At 37.6% G+C, this 26,063-nt stretch overlaps 1 protein-coding gene across 1 annotated transcript; it reads left to right on the top strand.

Annotated features, from left to right (window-relative positions):
• The first annotated feature begins 309 nt into the window (after window positions 1–309).
• Window positions 310–19,785, top strand: syt10 (synaptotagmin X). Its single transcript, XM_014988592.2, has 7 exons — window positions 310–806; window positions 2,182–2,578; window positions 8,351–8,912; window positions 13,381–13,501; window positions 13,720–13,891; window positions 14,635–14,764; window positions 16,525–19,785. The coding sequence occupies exons 1-7, from the start codon at window positions 605–607 to the stop codon at window positions 16,594–16,596; spliced, it is 1,656 nt and encodes a 551-aa protein (XP_014844078.1). The 5' UTR covers window positions 310–604; the 3' UTR covers window positions 16,597–19,785.
• Window positions 19,786–26,063: the final 6,278 nt, after the last annotated feature.

Here is a 26,063-nt window from a genome sequence, read left to right as displayed (position 1 = left end):
TTTTTCTTTCTCCTCATAATTCTGCTCTATTTTGAGTCGATCCAACGCCTAAATGTTTGGCTGTTACGTCACAAAGAGTGGAAAGTGCAGGAAATAATTTCGCCAGGCAGCACATGTGTATGAATAACACAAAGAGGTCAAGTAGAGTTTATTCATGTCCTTCTTCATGTGACAGAATGTTTTATTCCTGCTAAAAGCTGCCACGTCCTGAACATTATGTCCTATTATTTTAATCTATTAGAATAATGAACCTTCTGGTGTCCATCCAGAGATAAACAGGCTGCAGACTGGAGTTTATAACCCAGCATGTGTTGGACGGCAGACGGGGACACGCACAGGTCGTCTGTCGCTCAGAGGGAGAACTCCAGTCATTACCAGAAAAAGTAATCTCGTTACAACCAGCAGCCAACGGGATTCACAACCAAACCGAGGCGCACTGCTATTGGGTGCAGCGGATGGGTTGGACTCCGTCACCCCGCTGACTGCTACTCTAATCGCGGGAACGCGACGCGGCCAGTCGCTCCTCTGCCTCCGCTGCGCGCTGGTTATGGATCAGGACGCAGCGCGCCTCCATGCTGTCTGCGGCGCGTAGAAAGGTGCCCAAATGAACCGCCGCCCTCCCGGCTCCTCTGGAGTGCAATGGCTTAACAGGAGAGACATGAGTGTCCGAGCGGATGACAGCATCACCCTGTGCCAGAGGGCTCTGCAGATCGTCACGGAACTTTGCCTTGCGGGACACGTGGACCGAGAGAAATGCGCGGACATTTTTCCCTTGGAGAGCAGCATACAAGGTAAAGGACACGCAGGTAAATTATTTATTTTTAAGTTTTTCCCTTTCATTTATTTTTAGCCATTTTTGGAGTAAAGAAAGCGAGCGCAGCAGAAAGACGAAAGAAAAGCACTTCGTGTTTAGTTCGTCATGTTCTGAAACTGCGCCTACCTGTTACGCCACACTGATCAGTCTGCAACAGGTGCATCAGAAAGAGCTGCAACAATCCTCTCTTTCTCTTTTCTTCATTTCCCTTCTCAGTCTTTCAAATTATTATTTTAGGGATATGAAGTGTGGATGGAGAGGAAAATGTGGAAGTCAAAAAAGTGCCACTAGTTTAAATATTTCATGTAAATACAAATACGACAAAATATTAATTTAGAGCTCTAATGAGATTAAAATATATAACGTTTTTTATGTATTTGGATATTTTGTGGTCTGGAGCTGCAGCTCATTAGGGTACACAACTCGGTAGATAAGAATATTCCCCAAAAGTGAAAATACTTGAATATACACCTTATATAGATCAATTATGTTTTCCGTCATATAGAAAATGAATAAAAATGCTTCAAATTGTCCAGAAAATTCAGCATTTACTGAAACTTTGTTCTGATGCACAAATGAACATCTTTAGAGCAGATCAGAATTTTAAAAATGAGATTTATATGCTGGACCAGTTGATTTAACGCCTACTACAGACCATAAATGCACATAATTACAAGAATATTTTTGTAAAACAACTTCCCCTTCCAATGAACAGCTTGCTTCTGTTAAAAATAAAGTATTTAAAAGCCAGATTTTCAAACTGTTTTGGAAAGTAGCTCAACACATTGATATGAATTTAACTTTAAAGTGATAAAAGATTAATTAAACAAATAATTAATTCCTTCAGTAGATACATATTTTCCAAACTGGCTTCACAATATTCTCAATACTGTTGGTGTTCCTGTTGTTTGAGCATCTTAACTACATTTTTTCCTTCCACTAAATTTTTATGAATGTGCTGGAAAGCAACACTTGGAGTTCATTTCAGTCGTAATTTGTGGCGTACTCTCCTTATGGAGGATGTTCTTGGATGATCCGCTGGACAAAATGTGATCTTTGTAATGTGATAATACCAGAACATTTTGACATTTAAGATTCAAAGCTGGCATTGTGATCTGCAAAATCAACAGGTGGGTAAAAATATAATCACTGTTTACATGCAATGAATCTTTATTTTTTTAATTCTCTAAAAGCTGGACATCAGATAAATTTTCAGGTTTATTGTATTTTTGACATTGTGACACTGTAGACACTCAAAGCTGTTTATCAAACAGATGCAGATGCTGCCAGCTCTTTCTTACTCTTCTCTTTCTCCCCTGTCATATCTTTCCTGTCTCCCGTCTTCTTCTGTGGTTTAATAAATGCAGACATCTCTATCAGCCTCCTTGCTGTGGTCGTGGGTTTCTGTGGCCTCGCCCTGCTGGTAGTCTCTCTCTTTGTCTTTTGGAAGCTGTGCTGGCCCATTTGGAGGAGCAAGACTCTGTCGGCCCACGCCGAAAATGGCCTCCATGTGGGTTTCCCCGAGGCGCCTCCTCCCAGTTCCACCCCGGTCATCGAGTGCAAAGTGGCGGAGGTGGAGAAGAAACACCCTCCGGAGGTGAAAGTGAACGGACGGAGCAACGTGAAGTACCTTGAAGGAGCCATGAAGATCAGTCAGACGTCGCCAGACATCCCTGCAGAGGTGCAAACAGCCCTGAGGGAGAAGATCAGCAAACAGCCGACGAAGATCCAGAGGCAGACGACTGAGCCGACATCCTCCTCCAGGTACCAGACGCAGCCCTGCATCCTCCAAACACTCACATATCGGCCAAGGCGGGAAAACTACTCAATTTTCTACCATGTCACTCGTATGGTTTAAAATTATTCTAATGAAACGTCGAAGACAGAGTGAGGAGTGAGGTTTTAATAATGCAGCACTACCCCTCCCCCACCTGCTGCTGTGACTAAACTAAAAAAAAAAGCAGTTTTTCTCATAGGAAAATAATTTTTTCACATTCTGCTAGATTATAACTACAAACTCTAAGTGATTTTCTGGGGCTTTTGTGCAGCAGATCATGATGTTTCCTTCATATTCCAATGCAGTTGAAGCTACAAGCCTTTAGTGCAGGGGTCCCCAAGCTACGGCCCGCGGGCCGGATCCGGCCCGCCACGTCATTTGGTCCGGCCCCCTGAACAAAGCCGGATCCGGCCCGCCTCCTTATACCAGAGAGCATTCAGTGTTTTTTTCATATATTGTATTTTCTGGTTTATATGTGGATTTTTCTTCAACCACTAGGGGGCTTGAGCAGATGTGAAACTAACTTTCCCTCAGTGGAATATATACTCGTCAGTCCCAGTCACCGTTTCACTCACGGTTTTTTCCATTTGCATTCTGGGTAAAAATCTATCTAAAAACGCGAATGTGTCGCCCCCCCCGCTAGACAGTTTCAAAGACAGCACAGCCCTCACACACACACACACACTCACACGCACACACACACACACACCCACCCCGTTGACAAGAATTTTCTAAGGTTTCTTTCTCCAAAGACTAAGACCGGCCCCCGACCAGAGAAAGGAACAGCTATGTGGCCCTCGCAGGAAAAAGTTTGGGGACCCCTGCTTTAGTGGCTTGTCGTCATAACTTTTATGCATCTAGACACTCAAAGTTGGTTTTAATCCTTTTTACCAAATATGAACAACTCTGTGAAGTTGGATTGAGACAATCTGAACATCAGTTTTTAAGACTCTCAGTTGAATTTAGGTCCAACACTAAATATTGTTTGGTCTAAGCTACTCCAATTCAACTCTGCCTGTAGGAAAAGAAAGCACAGTCACAGCATGATGCTGCCACCACCATGGTGCAAATGTGGATAGGTGGTTTAGGCAATTTCTGCCACACATTTCATCTTGTGTGCTCCTTGTTTAGTAATGTTATAGGAAAGCAGAGCTTGTGCTTTATAAGACATAGAAATAGGGTTGCACTGATTTCAGTTTTCTGGCCAATCGCTGATTACCGATCTTTTAAAAAACCTAATTTACTGGCTGATACCATTGTTTTGTCTGAAATGTTGCTCAACATATCATGAAAGTTGCTGAACTGGCAACAGTGGGGTGACTTTTGTTAATTGTAAATGTGCAGACATGACCTGGTCGACCAGTTTGTCAGTCAAGCCTCTCACACGGGAGAAAAGAAAATCACAGTGGTTGATTTTCAGACTTTTTCTGAGGTTGCCAACATCGGTGGGTGGACAAGATCGGCTTCACATGTAAAAATCGGCCGATCGTTGATCTCCGAAATTCAGGAAATCTGCAGAACATTGCCAAATACATGTTAAAAAATTAAAAGCTTAGTTTTAGAGTTGAAATTTGGAAGAATCGCAACATCAGTGAAAAGTTAAACAAAATAAATGCATATCACAGTTTGCATATCAGTAATATGCAATACAGTTATAATTCAAAGTAGATTTTGTGGCAAAATTTACTTTCAGGTGTTTGCAATAAACAAAATACACAAGAACAGTTCAAACATTCAAAACTAAAACTCAATCCAAGTTCAGCTGTTAAACGTACTTTCAGTGACTTCTGCTGTCTCAAAATTGAAATTCTTGAAAATCCTTGAAACAGGAAGGCAATCGCATACGTCAAAGTCAACCAAGGTTGAGCTGCCTGACTTGTACTGCATTGAAAATCTCTGGTGAAACTGGAAAAAAGCTTGGTGCAGCACCCAAAACCCAAAACCCAAAAATATTAGAAAACATGAAACTTTGGGTAAGATTCCTCAGAAAAGCTGCTAGAAGTTGGTTGTCTGGTCATGAATTATGTTGCCAGCGGAAGGTTGCTTTGCTAAATACAAGACATGCTTGTCATGAAGCTGTATTAAATTATTGATTTGTTTTGTTGCAAATTTCTGCAGGTTTGCTTATTGTGTTGGGATGACTAATTGTAGGTGCAATTTAGAAGAAAGGAGGTACTGTTATCTGCTTTTGTAAACATCTCATACCCGCCTCTGTCTGCTTTGGTTTGCATTATCCTCCCCAAGAAATATTAAAAACTGCTCCCTCGGTGCAGAGCGCGGCTCATGACAGTGTCCTCGAGGTAGTTTGCCACACGTCGTGCAAATCATCGCTGACTGCCTGGTGACCTTGGGCAGGCTTAGCAAACTGAAACAATACAGAGAAAGTGACGCTCTATAGCATATCTGACATCCAGTTGGAACCCTATAATCACTTGTGCGAGAGTTGAGCTGCTATGGCAACGTCGGGAAGAAACCCCAGTCATTAAACAATCAGCTCTCGCTTCTCTTTGTTCCCCAGCTCTGTGTTTAAACTAGAACGTCCATAATTAGCAGAGCTGCGGGGCCGGAGCTGTCATGGTGGAAGGGCAGGTTCCTGGTGACACGCAGCGGGCAGCTGCGATCGGCTTCTCACATGGAGCTGCTATCGACACTTGCTTTTGCTTGTCATTAAGCTCATTAATTCAATTATTTTGCTGCCAAGGTCTTCATGAATCGCACACCCACCGGTCAAGCTGAGAGGCCGAGCCGGAGATTACGACGCCCACTTTCACAGGCCTTCCTCCCACTTTTCTGACAGCCACGCTACTCTCTAAGAAATGCCTCCGATCGCACAGCTTGGGGATGTTATGACACCAAAGACAGCACGAAAACAGTCTTGACGTTTTGCTTTTTCTTTTTTTTTCCCCCTTTTTCTCTCATTGTTTATTAGGAGCTATTGATTTATTGGAAAAAATAGCAGCTGCTCATGTTTTAAGAGAGCTTTGGCTTCCAGCAGGTCACATTTTAATGAAACGTAGTTTGAATCTAGTATTGATTAATACTGGGAAATGTTAAATGAGTAAACACAGATCACATGGTGAGATGTAATTTTAGATGGGGGGGATGTGTTTTATTTTTTATTTTCATGTTTCAACTGGAGATGCACCAATCTGGTGAAAAAATCTAGACAATAACGACACGGCTATTCAGTCTCATTCTATGCCTGCTGCTCTGAGTGATATCATGCTTTATTATGTATTTTGTATTAAATTTAGAAATCCTAATTGCACTTTCTTAACCATTTAAAAGGTTTGTTACAGATTATTTTTACAAGTTTGACCGGGGTAGTCAGTCTATTGGCTTCACCCATTTCTGTTTCTGCATTGTTTATTTTACATTGGCTGTTGTACTCCTAATTGCACTGACCGAACAAATTGAAGTTGTGACCACCGGTTGGAGCCTGTCAGTTTTGCTCGTACAAAAGACTCAAAGTCTTCTGGAGAGAAATGTTGAGAGCACAATTGTAGGTCCTTCAGCAGTTGTGTTCAGTTCTCTCCCATTTTATTCTTTTTTTTCATGTGGAAAGTGATCCAGATTCACCTTGCAGTTTTCTTTTGGTTTGTTTTTTTAATTACAGCCAACAGTGACAGTGTGGCATTATCTAAAATTACACCAGTCAAACACAATATATACAACAACTCCAGAATGGATCAAAATGCGTCAACCCATTGGTGAAAAAATGGCGACCTCCATGGGTGAAAAATATAACAAAAGATTTTTTTGAAGTAATTATTAGTTTTGGCATATCACAATCAGCAATTTTTTAACTAATAGGAAAACTACAACATATTTAGGCCAACATGTTCAGCTAATCTTGGATCTGTTTAAGTCCCAGTTAAACACTTTGAAATTATTTTTGAAAGACACATTTTATTCACAATGTTGCTAATCTGGTAGTCTGACTTCTCTGAGATTTCAATGAGAACACCAACCACTCTAGCATGATGCTTCCAGTGGTTATTTGCACTAAATTGTTTCCATGACCTTGACAGGAAAAGCTGAGTTTTCCCTCTATACTTTCAGCATATTGTCTTTATTTGCACATTGGGAGTACAGACAGGTTTCTACAGATGGGTAATGTGTTAACTACCCACAAAAGTGGCAGTTTTAAGAGTTTTAAGTTGCAGTGCAATTGCAACCAGAGGTCAAATAAATTGTGACAAATATTTAGGTGCAAAGTAAGTAAAATTCATAGTGATAATTTTCTCTTTAGCCTCATATAAGCTGCACAGCCTCCCTGTGTTGTTTACTATGCTTTAGTGTTGCATTTAATCTTCCGCTGCGCTTCCCATGCAGTACAATTTGTGCCACTGCTGTGATTATCTTACTGTCGGAAAGCAGAAGGGCCAGTTGCTAGGTGACAAGATTGGAGACTCAAACAGAGTTTTGTCTGAGGATGTCTCACCAAAATCTGAACAAGGAACATAATTGGTAAATGGGTCTAAATGTGAATGCATAGGATGCAATTGCTTTTTCCGTACAACAAAAGGAAAACAAATCTAGTTTGTTTCTTAAAATTGAATAGATATTTTTTCCAACAATTTGAACATGGTTTTCAGTGAGTCTTTTTGCTTCAAATGGCACGAAAGTACTTTATTTAAATGATGATTCAAGGGGGAAAAATATCCAATCCATTCTTTCCTTACCTGAAGGTATAATCGCCTTCCTTGTTCAATCATGAATGTGATTAAACACATTTTTGTTTCCAAAACACTACAAATATCTCAAAACATAATTCGACTTGACCCGCTCTATAAAGACCACCAAAGCTGCTCTTGTGTTCTTTTCTTCCTTGCCAGGTATTCTTGCATCTTAAAGACATGCTATGTAGATGTAAACATAGTGAAATTAACCAAAACCACTTCTGAATAATGTTTGCACTGTTATTGGTTGTGTTCAGTTCACTTTTTTCACTTCCAATAGCATTGATTGATACTGACCAGATGCAGAAAACAGTGAAGAATTAACTTAGAACTTTAGTTTTTTAAAACATAGACTGAATTATATATTTATTTGATAACTCTGCGCCAGTACAGCTCATTTAAATACACCAGCAGCTCCGTAAGCAACCTTGGAAAAACACAATGTAAAACAAATAATCAGGAAACTGAAACTGACAATGACTACCTCGGTCAAACATGTAAAAATAAACTGCAACACTGAACCATTCTTTCAAAATGGTTCAGAAAAAACAATCAGGCATTCTAAATATAATGTAAAATGATAAATAAAGCACTCAAAGCATAGAATTAGACTGAATAGATCTGCTGTTATGGATCAGGTACATTATCACTGATACCAGATGTAGATTTTTTCTAAATATCGGCACTGATACAGATATTAATATCGGATCGGTGCATCTGTAGTTCAGCTCGAAGCGACTGGATATATTGCTTTTCCTTGACATCTCAATGTTGTTTAACTCATTTTGTTTTTGTTTTGTTTCCAAATTAACCAATCAAATGACCATTAAGGGATGAAATTTCATTACTGTAATTTCTTGATCAAAAGCAGTAGATCTTCAGTGCTTGTGAAATCCCAAACCTAAAGTTTTTTAGGTTTAAATACAAATATTAAGTTTGAATAGATGTTTCCTTGAAAAACACCATTAGAAATCATCTGTTGGTGTCTGCAGGTGAGATACTAATCACTCATAACTGCTTCAAAACAACATGAGCTGTCATATCAGATGTTAAAATGTTCTCCAACTGTTTCCACAGGCACAATTCGTTCCGGCGCCACCTCCCTCGCCAAATGAATGTCAGCAGCGTAGACTTCAGCATGGACAAAGTGCCTCTCCGCCAGTCCTCTACGGTCAGCATCGGAAGAATAAAACCAGAACTGTACAAGCAGAAGTCTGTGGACTCTGAGGATGAGGCCAAAGGTCACGTCGAAATCTGTGGGAAGCTCAGTTTCTCGCTGCTTTACGACTACGAGGAGCAGGCCTTGGTGGTGAGGATCCTCAAGGCCTTGGACCTGCCGGCCAAAGACTTCACAGGCACCTCCGACCCGTACGTGAAGATCTACCTGCTGCCAGAGAGGAAGAAGAAGTTCCAGACGCGAGTTCACCGCAAGACTCTGAACCCCACGTTCGACGAGACCTTCCGGTTCCCCGTGGCGTACGACGAGCTTTGCAACCGCAAGCTGCACTTCAGCGTCTACGACTTTGACCGTTTCACAAGCCACGACATGATTGGCGAGGTCGTGGTGGACAACCTTTTTGAACTGTCCGATCTGTCGAGGGAGGCAGTAGTATGGAAGGATATCCACGCAGCAACCACAGTGAGTAGCAGCTTAAAATAAGATCTCACCAAATCCTCAGATTACTGCTACCACGAGTATCACTGCAACCATTGAGGGTAAACATTCTGTTAATAGGGTATTTATGCTGTTTTTAGAAAGCTCTCATCAGTAAACATCGCACCAATTGACTTTTGAGAGCCTGAAATCCTTAGCACCGCTTGACATAAGAAGCAGGTGGAACACATTACATAATTCAAACGCTTTGGGAAATGCATTTAATCAGCCAGACACCCACTCACATTTTCCAGAAACTGCTGGGTATTTCTGCACACATAAATATAGCCAGCGAGTAAAAATATCCAGCAGCAGATACGGTGGATTTATAACAACAAAATAAACTGAAAATCCTGGCCGCTTAAGCAGACTTCACAGCTACAAACTACTCCTGATAGACGGAGTAATTATCTCTTTAACACCAACATTTATCACACTTTGCTCTTCTTTAATAATGAAAGCATTTACTGCGATAAACGCTGGGTTTGTGTTTATAATGCATACTAATTTTGAAGCAACTGAGAACCTCGGATTTAGTTTCGCACAGAATGAACCTAATGAACAAACAGATTAGAGATTTTCTGAAGAAGTAAACGGCTATAAAAGCCTTTTATGGTGTTTGCTGCTACATTTTTATGAAGATTTCTGCTGTTTGCTCCCTGGAGTTACAGAAAATGTTGGCGCACAGAAGTGATCCTGATTACAAGTTGGCTACCAAAACTGGTTTGTGTCTCTATCCTCAGTGATAAAACGCCAGAGGGTAACAGCTTCTAGTACTTGAAAGATTAAGATGTTTGCAATACCATCTTTAAAAGTGCATGAGCTTGTGGAAAACTTGTTTATTTCTATTTGAATGGAGATTAAATTCATTGTAAGGTAAATGCATTGTTGAAATTTGCAAGTCCAACTGGTTTTGTTGGTCACTGTGGCATGAAAATTAGGCCCAAGATTATGACAAAATGTTAAATGGGGTTAAGATCATCACTCTCTACTCCAAAATCCACAATCTAACCTTTGACCTTGAGATTTTGTTGCAATTTTCTTACAATATCCTGCAAGAATTCCCAAAAGGAGGCAATATGGTACAGAATCTCATCTTGATATCGCGTAAAGATCAAGTATCAAAGTATGTTTTTTGCGGCTGCAGCCCACATTTTTAACTCACTTTTTACTACTTCTGAACGGAAATAAAAAGGCTTTCCAATGTACATGACTTATTGCCAAGAAGCATTATTACACACAGAAAATATCCACTAAACTCAAAATTTCATTTGTGATAAGATTGTTTAAAAATTAAACCAATTAGCATCAAAAACATTTATATTCTTAAAATTCCTCAATTTACAAAATGAAACGTTTTCTTTGAGTGTTGCTTTTCTTGTTTTGCTATAACATTTGGTTTGTTTCAGACAAAATAGGATTCAGATTACATGATATAAATGTTTCTCAGACATTCTGTGAGAAAACTGCTGTGACCTTGCAGATGCTTTGGCATCTCAGCTTCTGATAAGTAACCATTACCCAGCTGCTTTAGACACTTTTTCTTATCTAAACCCCGAGCCAAACATCGAGGCTGAAGCAGCCATTCCCCAGATTTAATTTTTATACTCGATACTAAAAATAAAAAACAAAACTAGATTGTATCAGGGGTTTCACTCCTCTGCAGACTGTCCTGTTGTCTGAGAACAGAGTCGAGGCAAGAACGTTGTAAACTGTGAAATTGATAGAGGCTTGTAATGGGACAAGAAATCCCAGCTTGGTTTTATGGTTTTATTATAATTTGGAATGCTGTGTAAAAGTATTTGCCTTCTTAAACAGTACTTATTTTGTTGTTTGCTACATTTAAAAGTTTTGTGTCATGAAAAATGGAAATTTTAAGTATCAGCATCCAAATGATGATATAATTTGGTAGTCAACATATCACACTGCCAAAGTGCAACTGCACAAGATTAGTTATCATGAAGATATTGACGGAAAAATATTTTAAAACCTCATTGCTGGACAATACAGGCAAACTTAGCCGTTTAACTTCACAATAATTCCTGGTCTGATGACTATGAATGCAAAGTTTTCCCAGAAAACCTGTTAAGCCCGGTGCAAGGGCAGTCATTCATCCAGCGGCCCGTCGTGATTTTGAGTTAAATTTTTTTTTAAAGTTGACAGGAAATTTGAAAATATCACTTGATAATTATGTGTTATTGAAAGATTTGAAGATTAATATCTGAACATCAACTATAAAGTCTTAAAAAATGCAAACATCTTAAAAAGACTTGCATAAATAATGCTCAGCCTGGTGTGGCTGCAAGTAAAGCCTGGTGGCCCGCCAGGCTTATAATACACTGGGTTAAATGAATTTTGCATTTTGCAGACACATTCCATGGTTTTCCTCAAAGAAAAGAAGCAACAGTTATCATAGGCTACGTTCACACTGCAGCCTGAAGTGACACAATTCCTATTTTTGGTCAAATCGGATTAGTTTTTTTTGTTTTTTGGCACTTCCAATAGACCCTTTTCACATGACGTCACACAACTTCCGTTTTGACTCGAAGCTGTGTATCCTTAGTTCCGGTGTACATAGTAAGTAACGATAAAGTTGTCTATTTCATATATATATATGTAAAATGGACACATATATATCTATATATATCTATATAGAGACATATATATAGAAAGAGAGATTTAGATATTTATATATATATATATATATATATATATATATATATATATATATATATATATATATATATATATATATATATATATATATATATCTGACAGCATAAGTTGATCAGACAGAACACCGGAGCATGGAGTTTACACAGTCTCTAAAACATTTGCCTAAAATAAGATTTGAAGACAGATCACGATTTGCAAACCAATTTTCTCTGACAACAAAATCTAAATTAGACAAAGGCTAGAAATTCTTCACCGAACAAAACCTGTTTGACTATGAAGGTAGGTATTTTTGTTTTGCGTAACCGTTAGCTTAGCATTAGTGAATTTTGTTAGCTAGCTAACTACGTGACATAACTGTTCCTTAACCAGAACTTTTTACTGTTTTTGAACTATAACGTTTTAGGCTCTAATCTTGATCAGATTCTTAAATTATAGACTGGAGTTGCCACTCATCCCATAAAATAGGGGTTTGTTATAAGCAGAGATGTCCGGTGCCGCCGCTGCTTTGTAATGCCTTCCTCTAATCGGACCACTTTTTCCGGTAACGAATAATCTAACGAGCTCGTATTTCAAATCCAGTAATCAGATTAAAGTTATTTTTATGTCCTTTATTTTCCATTAATACAGAAAATGAACCTCTACACGTTACATCACTGACAGGGGGCGGTGTATATGTTTCCTAACTGTGGCTAAAGCTGCTGCTAGCTGGTTTACTCATGATCGGAGGCTGGTTGGAGAATGGTAAATTGACAATGACTAATAACGGTTATCTAACACGTAAACACTGTTTTATAAAACATAGAAAGTGAACCTCTGAACATTACAGCGCTGACAGAGAGTATATTTTTTCCTAAATGTGGCTAAAGCTGCTGCTAGGTGGTTTACTCTCCGATCGGAGGCTGTTTATTTTATACACAGTTAGAGAATGGTGATTTTACAATAATTAATAACAGCTATCTAACACTTAAATGCTGTTATTATTAAACTTACCTTTTATTATATCCTTAAGATTATGAGAATGCGGGAATTTTTCAGCTTGGTTCCCAAGGCAAAATCACACCGGAAGTAAATATACCCAGGTTTGAGTTATGGCGGCCATTGTCTGACGTCACTGTGAAAAGGGTCTATTATATGCGGCCTGTATCTGATCTCCAGTGTGAACTGCAAATGACCTGAAAGTGTCCCGCATGCGCAGTAGAGGGCGCAATAACGTCACAGATGAAGAGTGTGCTCAGTGTTTTGCCAACCGCCATAAAAAAGAAGAAGAAGAAGAAATGCTCTGTGTTTGCGGAAGTAAACATGGATGCTAACAGTGGAGCTTAGCTTATGATTTGCAAGTTGTTGTCCTACCGGAACCAGCACATTAACAGCTTAATCCTCATTATGGTCCCCCATGGTTGTTGTTTTTCTTCCCGCTTGCGCATATCATGACGCAGAATAGTGGCTTTTGTCGAGGATCAATGACGTTCAGGTCGAATGAACGCGACCTGGAAGTTCAGATTCTGGTCACATTTGAAAAGATCGGATATTTATCAGATATCCAAGTGGCCTGGGTCGCATTAAAAATCCGACCTGGGTTGTCCAGACAGTCATTAAAATATCAGATACAGGTCGCATTTAGGCAAAAATAAAAATCGGAATTGGGTCACTTCAGGTGTGAATGCAGCTAAAGGTTCTGCAATGCTTTAAAACTTACCGGTGTTTTTAATTCACAGAATGAGGTCTGCTCATTCAAAGCAGGCTAAATCTTTATGTTCTCTCCTTTCCGTCGCTTTAGGAGAGTATCGACTTGGGCGAGATCATGTACTCGCTGTGCTACCTGCCCACAGCGGGGAGAATGACCCTAACAGTCATCAAATGCAGAAACCTCAAAGCCATGGACATCACAGGCTCTTCAGGTAACCCAAAAGCAGATAAAGCTCACATCAAAGCAAACCGAGTCTTAAATTAACTGAAACGCGACAGCCTATAGCGGGAAAAAGTGGAGGAGACACAAGATAAAATTATTGTTTCAACTTCCTTAGAGAGAATATATTTTCTTAGCTGTTCTCCTTTTTGGTTTTTCTTGCGTCAGTCAAATTCAGCACATTAAAAACGCTACATTTGTCTAACGCAGATCCATATGTGAAGGTTTACCTGGTGTGTAACGGACGGAGACTGAAGAAGAGGAAAACGACAACCAAGAAAAGCACACTCAACCCTGTTTACAACGAGGCCATCATCTTCGACATTCCCCCCGAGAACGTGGAGCAAGTCAGCCTCTCCATCATGGTCATGGATTACGATCGGTAAATTATAACTCAAGCCATTTTTAGGTTACCAAAACTTCTGATTGTATAAAGAAATCAACCAGTTTCACTTACAGTGATCAGGATGAATGCAGCATATTAAAGGAGAAAATAGATTAACTTCACAAATCAACCAAAGCAGCTCCAGGGATGCAGGTCTTAAATTCATTATTTATGTTTTTTTTGTTTGCATCATTAATTAAATCACTGTAGCTGAGAGAATATATTTTAAAATACTGCTGACAGTCTATATTTGTATTTTTGTGTAATGCCTCGTTGCAGAAAGGTGCTATTCTAATAAAATTTGATTTGATGCCTCACATTAATGACGGATAAAATGCGACATGGCCTTTCAGACTGCTGGCACTTGGATACAGGTCCACCACATATGAAGTGGCACATATCTGATTTTCTTGAAGTGTGACGTGAGCCGTTCAAGTTGCCATAAAAAAGACGGACATGGGTCACATTTGAGCAAAAAATAAAAGGATTTTAGTGGCATTCAACGTGTAAAAGTAACAGCGACTTCTAGCCTTTATATACTGGTGCCTGCTCTTCCTCTTTTATATCTTATAATAGGATATAAAATTAAAATTCTGCTCTCTGACCATATGACTAGTTCAGCTCTACTTTTTCAGTCTTAAATTGTAAAAATCACAACTTCTCTTTGCCAATTAGGCCTAGAAAAGTCATTGCTTTATGAGTTCAGGTGCATGTTAATGTAAGTGCCTTACTCGTAACAGGGTTGGACACAATGAGGTGATTGGTGTGTGCCGAGCCGGCCCAGATGCTGTGGGCCTTGGACGAGATCACTGGAACGAAATGCTGGCTTACCCGCGAAAGCCCATCACACACTGGCACGCTTTGGGAGAGGTACACAAACATCCCTTCTTTTAATTCAGCTGGTTTTACTCCTGAGTGAAAGGAGCTGCGACATACAGAGATTCACAAAGGTTCCTGAATGCAACATTACCAGAATTTTCTCAAACTCTTTGAGTCAAATGGATATAAATCAGCAAATGTTAAAAATTGATTGATTTTGTCTTTTCAGACCAAAACATTAACTGAAGAACAACTGAATATTTAATGCTAAAATTTACTTCCAGCTTTTTTTATTATTTTAATGGAAGTTTGAAATACCAAGAGCACAGCTGGAGTGTAATCAGCAGCTGCTTGTTGATGCATGGAGACATTTAAAGCTACTCTGAAAAATAATGTTTTTTGGCGTAAAATCTTACAAAAACAAAAAAATTACATGTAAGCAAAAGATGCAGATGCTGAAAACAAGATTTCTTTCAAGTTTTTCTCATTTTACTTTAACTTTTGCATCTTTAACCAAATGAAAACAAAAAGTTTTCTTCTATAAGAGAGCTGCTTCACTGACGTTAGTGTAATTAATTTCTTGTTCTTCTTTTGTCACACCTACTCTCCACCTGATGAATAGGAAAATGCAGGTGATTGCATATTTTCAGTAGCAAAACTGTTTTACACTTTAGTTTAAAAAAACTGTGATCAAAGGCAAAAAAACTGACCAAACAAATTGTTTTTGATCCTAAGATATGTTTCAGAAAGTCGCGACAAGATCAACATTTTCCAACTTGTCTTTTAAGTTTTTGTCATGATTCAAGTTGTGTTTTTATTTTAAGTTGTTTGTAGCTTGAAGCACTAAATGATACAGAAGTACTTTCCTAAACTCACATCTAAAACCCTTTCCCTCAACTCAAAAGTAACTGCTGAAAATATACATATTTTTACAGATCTTATTGGTTATTTTCATGCTGTTTACTGGCTTCTTTAAAGGAGATTACAATGTCCTTCAGGGCTGCACAATATTGTTTAAAATCTTAATAAATGTCTCTAAGTTTTCATTAACTTCATCAGAAATGACCCATTACTCCACGTAAATTATTAAAACGTTCCCTGACTTCAGTCTACTTTTTCTAAACTTACAAGTTTATTTTGAAATATAGAGGATATTTTCTCTGGTCTTATAAGATACTTTTACAGAAAACATGCACTATTACTTTCTAAAATTATTTAAGATACTTAAGTGAAGTTGGTGTGGAGCTGAAAGTAAAATCTTGGACATAATTGTACTTAAATTTACAAGGAAAACTCTACTTTTCAAGTATATCATAATGCAACCAAAAGCTACTAATTTATACTAAATGTGAAGTAAATTATACCTGAATAAGTTATGACATTCATTCATTATGGCTTTGAGTCTGCGCAACATTGAATTACATATTTATTACATATAGTATTATTTAAGCTAAACAGAGATTGGTTCAGTTTTAGGGCATTTATTCATGAGTTGAAGTGGCTGTAACAAGGGAAAACTGGGTCTTTTCTTAGTTTAATTAATACTTTACATCAGAAACAGAAATAGGGTCATCTATATTTTTAATGGTGGTGTTAAAAGATAATTGACAGACTTTCTGAAGGTCCTTTAAAGTTGTTTTGGGGACTTAATCTACACCAAAATCTTCAGGCATTTTCCCATTATTAATATTATTTGGCTGAGGCTTTATTTGCCTATGATCACAGTGAGTCCTCAAAGCCACAGAAATACCAGATAAGTTCCCAAAAGCAAACCCAATGCCTCGGTAACTTCACTCTGTTATATTTTGCAGTGGCAGGGAAGAGCTGCAAGCTTTGAGAGTCAAGGTTCGTGTCCTTCGCCCAAACCTCTGCAGACTCCCTGACGATTCCAGGTAGAGTCTGAGCATCGCTGCTGTGGGAAACCAGAGATATTTACTGTTCTGCAGGGAACAGGGATGGAAAACTGATCATTTGTTCTGGGAATTATTCACTTGAATCCGACGTCTTTTAGTGAATCACAGAGACGGCTATGCACAACACTCACAGGCATTCAGTTCGACAGTTTATGGAGAGGTTTTACCATCCATCTATAGAGATTACATCAGTAATATTAATAACAAGCATCTCTTCAAGGAGTCCATGATAGTTCATGTACAACTATTTAATCCCTTTCAGTATTTCAGCTCTTTTAGCCTTTGCTGTTTTAATTTGAAATGGCACAAAGTTAAAGGGCTACGCCACTCAGAGCCATGGAAACATTTAGTGAACAAAGAAGTCACCATCCGATTTCTGCAGGTAGCTAAACATCTGCAAGGGCTGAGTAAAATTCAGAAAATTCATCCGTCACATTCAGAGAAACAGCTGCTGCAGGAACAAGTAGCAAACAAATTACCAGAGCGACGGAGATCAATGAAATACAAGTTTGTCTAAAATTATTTTGTGCTGTTAGTTTCTGAAAGCCAAACTGAATCTAATAAAAAAGCTGAGTATTTATTTTTTTACTGACACAAAGGTATTTAATAAAACTTAATCTTTGTACTTCCTTTTTAGTAAAGCTGAGGACTCCATTGATTTGGCTTCAGTTGGTTAGAAGTTTTCATTAATCTGGGGCTTTTACTGATCTATTTGAATCGTTTTTTCTAAACTGGATGATTATAGAGCTGTAAGGAGTGAGTACATTTTCCACCCACCAGGTTGGACCCACTTTTACCTCTAAAACTGCCTTAGTTCCTAATTAATTTGATTAATAAAAGTGCTTTAAACAGCAGCTGCAAACTCACCCAGTGCATCAAGAATGTGGATCTTGAAAATATAAAATATTGTCCTTTTGCATTTAATTATGGGATTATGATGGGATTAGAGGGAATTGCTGCTCTGTTGTAAAAACTCTGCTACAAGTTTCAACAATATAGCAATTCTTAGGATGGAAATTTCCCAGTTTGCTATATGGTCAGAAAAAGACGGTTCAAATAAATCATCAAAAATCTAAAAATTATCAACTTCTATCTGCAACTGTACATAAATCAATCCCACATTAACAGATTATCTCAAATATTGAAGGATTTGGAGATTGAACAAAAACCTTTTTAATTAAATATTCTTCATAGTCATAAATTCAGGGAAGCATTCTGAATTCATCCATATCAAATTCACTTCTGAAATCTTCATGTTAGTAATAAAATATTCAGCCTAGCAATTAGAGAAAGGCTATGTACTGTTATCTTATTGCACATGCAGTATATGATGCTTTCCTTCTGCTTTATCCTCAGTATGAAAAAGTCCTATTTTTACTTGTAGCATGCCTGTCGCCACTTTAAATAAAAAAAGCACCTACTGAAGGGAAAAGAGTGCAATGTTTAACTCTAAAAATCTTAAATTTTGTGTTTACAGTTGTGTAGATATCAATGCACAGAATCCTGGGTGCACAACTCTGTTTCATAAAAAGTTGGGACTGTAAATAAAAAGCAGAATGCAGTGATGTCAACATTAAATTATTATAGATGGCATAATAATCACAACAAAATTTGGACCTATACTCGTTAGAAAAATCACCAAATAAGTAATTCTGCAGATAATGAATCACCAATATGGATCCACTGCAGTTCTCTGATGGATTATCATGGTTTCTATGCTAGAAAACAAGAAAAAATATATTATCACTATGTAACTGTATGCATATTGCAAAAATACTGCCTGATATTCCAAATGTTGTCTAATTAAGTAAAAGCATAAAACAAAGAGTTTGATTATTGAACAGAACCAAAAGCAGAAAGACATTAACACTTTTTAACTTTTTATTTTCGTTTGCGTTGCCTCGCAATAAGCAAATACCCCCTGATCTATTTTCTATGCAGTCACAAATGTCAATTTAAAATGTCAAATATACAAACATTTAAAGAGCCTCAGTGAAAACATGTTTGTATATTCTTAACTTTAGTTGAGAATCGATTTATTCACTGCATGTTTTTGTCTGTTTGTGTACGGTTGAGATGGAACTGCACATTAATTTATTAACCATTCAGACTACAAACACAAAAAAGACAACTAAAACTGTCAGAGATGACATTATTACCCCGTGAAAATAACTCAGAAATAGTCCAAATAGTTTGGCTGTATTTTTTTTTGCTTTCTTTCCTTCTTACAGAAAGTTTCTGTTTCTATCTGGAAAGAGATAGAAATCCCATGTTTGGCCTGTTTTGGTTTTGCATTTTGCTCATAGGTTTGTGGTGGATAAAGCTTCAGATGTCTCACAAAAGATCTATTAACATACATGGAAAAACCTTAAGAAAACCTTATATTGCAGAATGTTTGGTGGAAAGACTATTAGCATTCAATGACGTTATTGCGAGAGAACGCAAAAGAAACAAAATCCTCACTGTCCACTAAGGGGCTCCGTAGATTAAACATAACTTCAATTTTCAAAATTAAAAAAAGTGAATTCCTTTTTGTGTTAAAACAGTTTTCTGCTTCTAACTACATCCCACACAGATCCCAACTGCGTTTTGGGAACAGGGTTGTTCTCGTCAGCAGCTCTGTTTGTAAATACCAAGAAGTGAAACCTGGCAAGTTGTTGTGAATTTATGGAAAAACAAAGACATCAAAAATGTATTTCTATCGTTTGGTGACACTTTAAAAGTCTCAGACTCGTATTCAAGTGACATTTCTACATGTCCTGTAATAGTCGTGAACAAATTAGTGGAGCTGGGAAGCCCAGCGAAGCCAACTCTTATCAACTCGTTCTGTATGTAGGAGACTAGAGCTTTGAGCTGTAATTGTTTAATTATTCGGTTCAATCTGTATTAAGCGAGAAATAACTGCTGCCAATGTCATGATGTGTACAGTTTGTGATAACTTTTGTAAAACATTTGAGATCTGATTTATTGTAATTGTTTCATATGTATTTAAAAAACAAATAAAAATGTCATGGTTTGTCTTTTAGGTGTTAACGGGGATTTTCTTTCGCTTTTTGGAAAATTTTTAAGGAGTTTTAGTCAGATAGAGAATGAAAAAATTCTCAAAAACTCAGATTTGAAAGCTTTTAATGATGAGTTCTAATAAAAGATGAAAATGCCGACGTTCCAGTCTATTTGATATATTTACTGAATGTTTGTGCCATATGTAGTTTTTCTAAGCGCCTCTTGTGCTATGCCACACTGATAGGGGGCAGTGTTGAGCCCCATTAGCACAATGGCTAAACGGTGTTGTTCTACTACAATTTGAAAAGACAGACAACATGCAGTCGGAACAGACCAGACCCATAAAGACTCGTCTTTACCAATCATCTCCATTGAAAATATTAAAAACTATAAACAAAATTTGACCTTATAAGCATAATAAAAGCTTTTAAAACAACTAAACATTTCAGGTAAGTTTAAAATGGGAATATAAGCTTCTATTTTGGGTTTTATATTTTCCTGCATCTAACTCCGGAACGTCACCAGCACAAAGTTTGAACTTCAACCTGATATAGAAACATTTCGGGTATTGGGAACAGAGGCTGTGTCATCCCACATCAGTGTCTGACCTCACAAATGGTGAAAAACTCATTCCTAGACCTTGTGGAAATCCTTCCACAAAAATAAACCTGTTAAAGTTTATTTTTCTATTTGTTTGCTTTCTTTTTCTCCCTCTCATTTCCACTTCTTCCCAAAATATATGTGATGCTAGGTTAATCAACAGAAAATGTATTCAAATTTGAAAATAACTGCCATGATTTAAAGAAAAAAAAAAGTATATCCCAATCTATATATTAATCAATTTAATTTTTGTTGTCATTTTAATATATACTTCCTTGTTTGTTTGGTTATTTTATTTTTATTTTGTTACTTGATCTCCTACCTGGTTAATTATTTTGTAGATGAATACTGCTTCTTGCTTTTTGTCAGTAATGTTTGTTGTCTGCACACTAATTGGTGAATTTAAAAAACGTTGAAGCTGTTGAATGTGGGATGTTAATAGTTCATGTCTGTGTTGAGTCAAACAACCTAAGATTTTTATCAAATTCAAATTATCCAAGCATACGGAAATAAACTGCAACTGTACAAATAAATTTACAGGTGGAGATCAGAAACATTTCTGCTCAGAGTAAAAAAAAACAAACATTTTACTGACCGAACTTTTAGTAAATGTCACTGAAAAAACCTTTTGCTCTGCAGGTGAAATTATCTCCAACCAACAAGGTGAAAATCAAGCAGTCAGTCAGTCTGAGTGATTACACTGTGTCACCTGGCTGGACTTTTAACACCTGTCTAGCAGATGGGAAGAGGTCGAACACAGGCCAACTGCTGGCAGTTTAATTACAGCGCTTCGTTGCCCGTTTCTTTGATTGCTTTCTGTTGCAGCTCTGCATAAAATTCTGTCAACAAATCATTAGAACAATAAACTTTTTCTGGAGAGGAAAGCCAGCTGTGTTGTCAGCAGATTGACGTGCTTTTCACTAGAGAAAAATATGTTTTCTCTTTCCATAAAATTTGATTCCGAGTAAACATTTACTCTGCTCTTTGCAACATTTCTTCTCTTATTATTCTTTATACAGAACAAATTAATTTGTTTACAATAATTTACTTCATTGATCAAATAGATGTCAATAAGCATTAAAATACAAAATGGAGAAGCTAACATCCACTGTCTTCCTTATTTCTGCTTTTTCAATTCAGCCAATCAGCACCAAGGAAAATAAATGCTGCTCCCTGATTGGCTGCTTTGTAAATGCCAGCCAATGGCATGTCAAGTAGCTTTAAAACTTGATATTTAATCTTCCAAAGATGTATTTTCTTTCAAGAATTTTAGATTTTTAGATGGATAAATAATTACTATCTAATCTTTTCATTTTATTTAAAATCGTTGTTTATCCTTGAGTGAATCTTGAAATACAGAAATTTTCTGATTCTTCCTTTTATGATGCTTAACAGAAACGTAAAGAATACATCTTTCAGATATATGTTTGATGGAAAGCTTGTATTAGTATAATGCTAAAAATTTCAAATAATCCCTCGTTTTCCAGTTTGCATTTCGATTAGAGAATATTTTTTTGCCTTCCCCAGCTCACCTTCTGTGTTGACCATCTGTCCTCTTATCTGCGCTGTCGTAGGCATCGTCCTCATCTCTGAAGTTTGCCAAGGTCACGCTGCGTCCTTGAACCTCTACCAGCCAGAAAATGATAAATGTTAGAACCACTCTGGGTTTGGGCTTTAATAAAAACCAAAACAGCTCCCATCATCTTTTTGATGAAGAGATATGCAGGACATTTTGCTCCATAATTTCCTTTTGATCGATAGCACAAGATAAACAGAAAAAGGAGGGCATTGCATTAGTTTCCTTGGTGATGAAGGCTGCCCAGTTGTGTGCAGAGCCCGTATTTAGAGCGTAGTTGTATCTTTAGTTAGCGTCTAATAGCTCCACATGGTGATGGGTGTAATTAAAGCTTTGCCGTTTCCTGACTGGTTATTTGTGTTTGGTATTTAAAGCTGTTTAAACACAGAGGGGGTAATCGTCCTTCTCAACGTCAAACATAAAAGTGGATTCTGCAGAAGAAGAGAAATTAATTTAAGTTCTGTGAGTCTGAAGATTTGTACACTGTGTTGGACACAAAGGGTCAAGAGTCGATTCATAACCTGCAAACTAGAGGAAACTGCTTTTATTATGAGAACAATAACATTTAAAGGGGGAAGAGGACAGAGTATTACACAACGCCTCACAAACACTGCAGCCTCACGGCTATTTTTATGGCTTGGTTTGTCGCTGCATGACATAAACCCACAAATCAAATTTAAATTCATGATTTAAAATATAAAAAGCTCCAAGACATATGCAAATTTCATTTGGTTATGATAAAAGGCTTCATGTCAGGGATCCAAAACAAGAGTAGACATATAAACTACAAATCACCAGATTTGGATTTTCTGTCGACACATTTCTCCGTCTGGTGGAAAATCAAAACCTCGCCCACATTTTCTTCACTTCTCTGTTGTCTAAGTTTTCATAAAAACTGTTTCAGAAAACACAAACAATATTGCAATATATGCATCTATATGCATCTTGCAATATTCTGCATAGAATATTGCAAGATGATAGCATGGAAAATATGCAAAAATCTAAGAAAAGCAATAAACACCACGAAGAAAGCACAAAAGAAAGGAATATACATATATATCTGTAAATTTTGCACAGTAGTATGAAAAATTATCTGCTTTAGCATTTAGCAAACAACAGATGAGTTGGACAATGGCTAAAAAATACAAAACATGCCAGGAAAAGCTATCTGAACCAACCTGGCAATGGTTGAATGCCTTGATAAATGAATAAATAATTGTGATACACCACAACATTATGCCCTCAACACTATCCTGGCAACATGACGTAAGCATTATAGACCGTTTTTACCTCACTTAAGGTCAGTTTTCAATATAATAATTAGCTACAAGGTCAAAACAAACCATTTACTGAAACGTTTCTTGAAGATCCAAAGACATTTGCGGGTGTTGTGTGGATCCTGATGGAGAACGTCCATCTGTGTTTCCTGAGATTAAACAGCAGGTTCACCTCTGAATGAGAGGGGTTTGGAGTGGCCTAGTCAAAGTCCTATTTAAGATGCTGCTTCATAACCTTTAACAGGCCACTGAATAATGAAAAACCATTCAACTTGGCTAAATAAAAAGAAGACTGGGTCTAAATTAGTGATATAAAACACTCAAACTTTTGGATTTGGGGTTCAATGCTAAGCTAATAGTTCACAATTAATGTAATAAATAAAGTCATTTGCAAACTAATGGCAACAGGTTTTAAAACCAGGTAGTTACATAATCACCCACACGTCTCATGTCAATTTATTTTGTTTATAATTTGAAATAAAATGATGTGATTAATAGAATGTCATTGCTTTGCATATAAGGCTAATTTATTTCTAATCTAAAGTACAAAAATGCGTCTTCTGGACCACCAGTTATCACTATTACTGGCATAGAGGAGATAAACTGTTATGAAGCACGATTTATAAATTAGAAAGAGGAAACCCAGAGGGGATGTATGGGTAAAAGTGGCTATGAATAGCCGTTTCCCCGTTGGGTGAAACCAAAGGAATCCTCTTTCATTCTTCAACTGATTCGTCTTGACAGAGAAACCCCGCTCCCTTCAAACATGATTTCAATTCATCCTGAAAGCAAGAATGGACGCACTCGAACTACAACCGTTCGTGTTTCTTTAATTTATGAGGATGGATCATCTCAGTGATGCGCGGTGGACGTAAACCAGAAGATGACATACAAAAACCAAAAAGATACAGCTTCTTTTTCAGACCAAATGTCTCTTACGTCAGTTAGAAACATCTAAAATATTTATATTTGCTAAATGGCACAATAATGAGAGAATATTGGCCGATACAAATTTTAATGCAGCTCAGTTTCACATTATGTTTCAGCATATTTATAAACGGCATTGCGAGCTTTCTGGAGAAACAAAGGCTCCTCTCTGGATCTAACAGGTGTGTGCAGCAGCCCTATCATCAGCGCCAGCGGTGATGGGAAGAACACGCTGTAATAACAGGTTAGCGGGAGAAGCGTCACTGAGATCAGGCCTCTCTCCAGCTGCTCTGCTGATTTACATGGCAAGCAGAGGTGGAGGAGTCGTCATGAATCAGCCGAGGGAGAGCGAGCGCCCAGCGGAGGACGTGTGCGTGAATGCAAATGCAGCCGTTTGGCCAGGGCTGCTCATTCCGACACAGGTATGGCTCATCCAGCGCTGCAGTGATTCATAGCTGGAGACAAATCCAGAGTCCAAATGAAACAGGTGGGAACATTCACCAGAGCAGAGAGGAAGCATGAATAAAAATAGATGCATCTGAGCAAATTAGTGCAAACAAACGTCCTGACATGTTGTCCTCAAGCATGCAGTTTGGCATTCCTAATCAAATAAACACACACACAACGTGGACCAGACACACTAGTCAACTCAAGGAAGGAGAAGGACGGATAAAAGTAAACCTGCTGCAGCATTCAACTAATCTGGTAGAGAGACAACAGATTAAAAAAGTTTCTTAAAGATGCACATCCTTAACATTTTTGTTAAATCCGTCACTATGCCAAAACCCTTTCTTCGCCATCGCTAATTCCAGTTCCCCCTTCACATTCACTCTGGATAACTGATATTATGTTGTGTATGGACTTAGAAAGGATAACATTATCTGTCCGAAGTTCTAAAAATAGATTTTAGAAAGTTTGACACCATTTCTTAAGTGTTTGAGTATCCCGTCATTTTTTTATTCATTTAAATTCACTTAAAATTATCAGTTTCTCTGATTTTACGTTTTATACGTATATGTTTGGGTAAAATGAACATTGTTCTTTCATTTTATGAACTACTGACAACAGGTCTCCGAAATTCTAAGCAAAAATGTATCATTTATTTGGAGAAACTGAAAAGATAAAATGAAGATGTCAAAAAAGTGAACTTTATTTCAAGCTAATCAGATTTATTGTAAATGACATCAGATGTGAACTCAAGAAATTATTTAAATCGATTTTTTAGAGGTGCACTCACTTATTCAACCACTTTTTAGTTGAATTGTACAGGAAATGCTCCATTAAAAAGGTTTTGTTATGATTTATCATCTCAGTTTTCCTTTTATCCGTACTCTTTCCAGATCTAATCAAACCGGAGGAGGTTTTTCAGGTACTATTGAGTCCTTCCTGTCATAAAAAAGAAAATCTATTTCCACTCTGAATGTGCAAACAGCAACCAGCTCCTGTTGGGCGTTTGTACTGTACCAGCGTTGCTTTCAGTGAATGAAAAGCTCCCACACGCCACAGAGTGAGTCACAGTTTAACCTGTTTAATGCCAAGTTTAATCTTTGCACTACGGTGGTGGGAACTGCCTATATTTGTCATGCATCCCCACAATACGTGACGACAAACAAACACGCAGGCCTGATGTGACTCAGACACGTCAATAAATATTAAAGCTCCTCTTTTTCTAATAATGGGTTTCAGACAACATGAGCCCAGAAAATCAACTTTTCACTCTGGACACAAATGATCTTTATATCATGAAGCTAAATGTTCACATTAAGCAATAAATCAATTAATCTCAACTTCCTTTAGAATAATTTATCATTTTTCTTTCTCTTTCCACCACAAATTGTATGAATAAAAACAAATATGTCACTTAAACATTAACAATTAAAAGTATTTTAAGGACATTTCAGGAATGAAGGATGTTTTCACACATCTGTACATATCACCCCCTTCCTGGGGTTTACAATGCAGCACTGATAAGATACATGACAACATTAAATCTTTATACGGCCAGAGGGATTGTGGCTTGAACATTTGCCTAGATGGCATATAGAGATTAATGC

Source organism: Poecilia mexicana, unplaced genomic scaffold, assembly GCF_051168715.1.
Source record: "Poecilia mexicana isolate PSO_F unplaced genomic scaffold, ASM5116871v1 scaffold_23, whole genome shotgun sequence".
Lineage (NCBI taxonomy): Eukaryota > Metazoa > Chordata > Actinopteri > Cyprinodontiformes > Poeciliidae > Poecilia > Poecilia mexicana.
The sequence above is the reverse complement of the archived record's forward strand: the minus strand, read 5'-3'. Positions and strand labels throughout refer to the sequence as shown.

Bases quoted from the DNA above. Each gene is read 5' to 3' on its own strand.
- syt10 (XM_014988592.2), top strand. From the start codon at position 605: ATGAACCGCCGCCCTCCCGGCTCCTCTGGAGTGCAATGGCTTAACAGG. The intron at 807-2,181 runs GTAAATTATTTA...TAATAAATGCAG, and splicing joins ACAAGGTAAAGGACACGCAG to ACATCTCTATCAGCCTCCTT. The intron at 13,892-14,634 runs GTAAATTATAAC...TACTCGTAACAG, and splicing joins ATGGTCATGGATTACGATCG to GGTTGGACACAATGAGGTGA.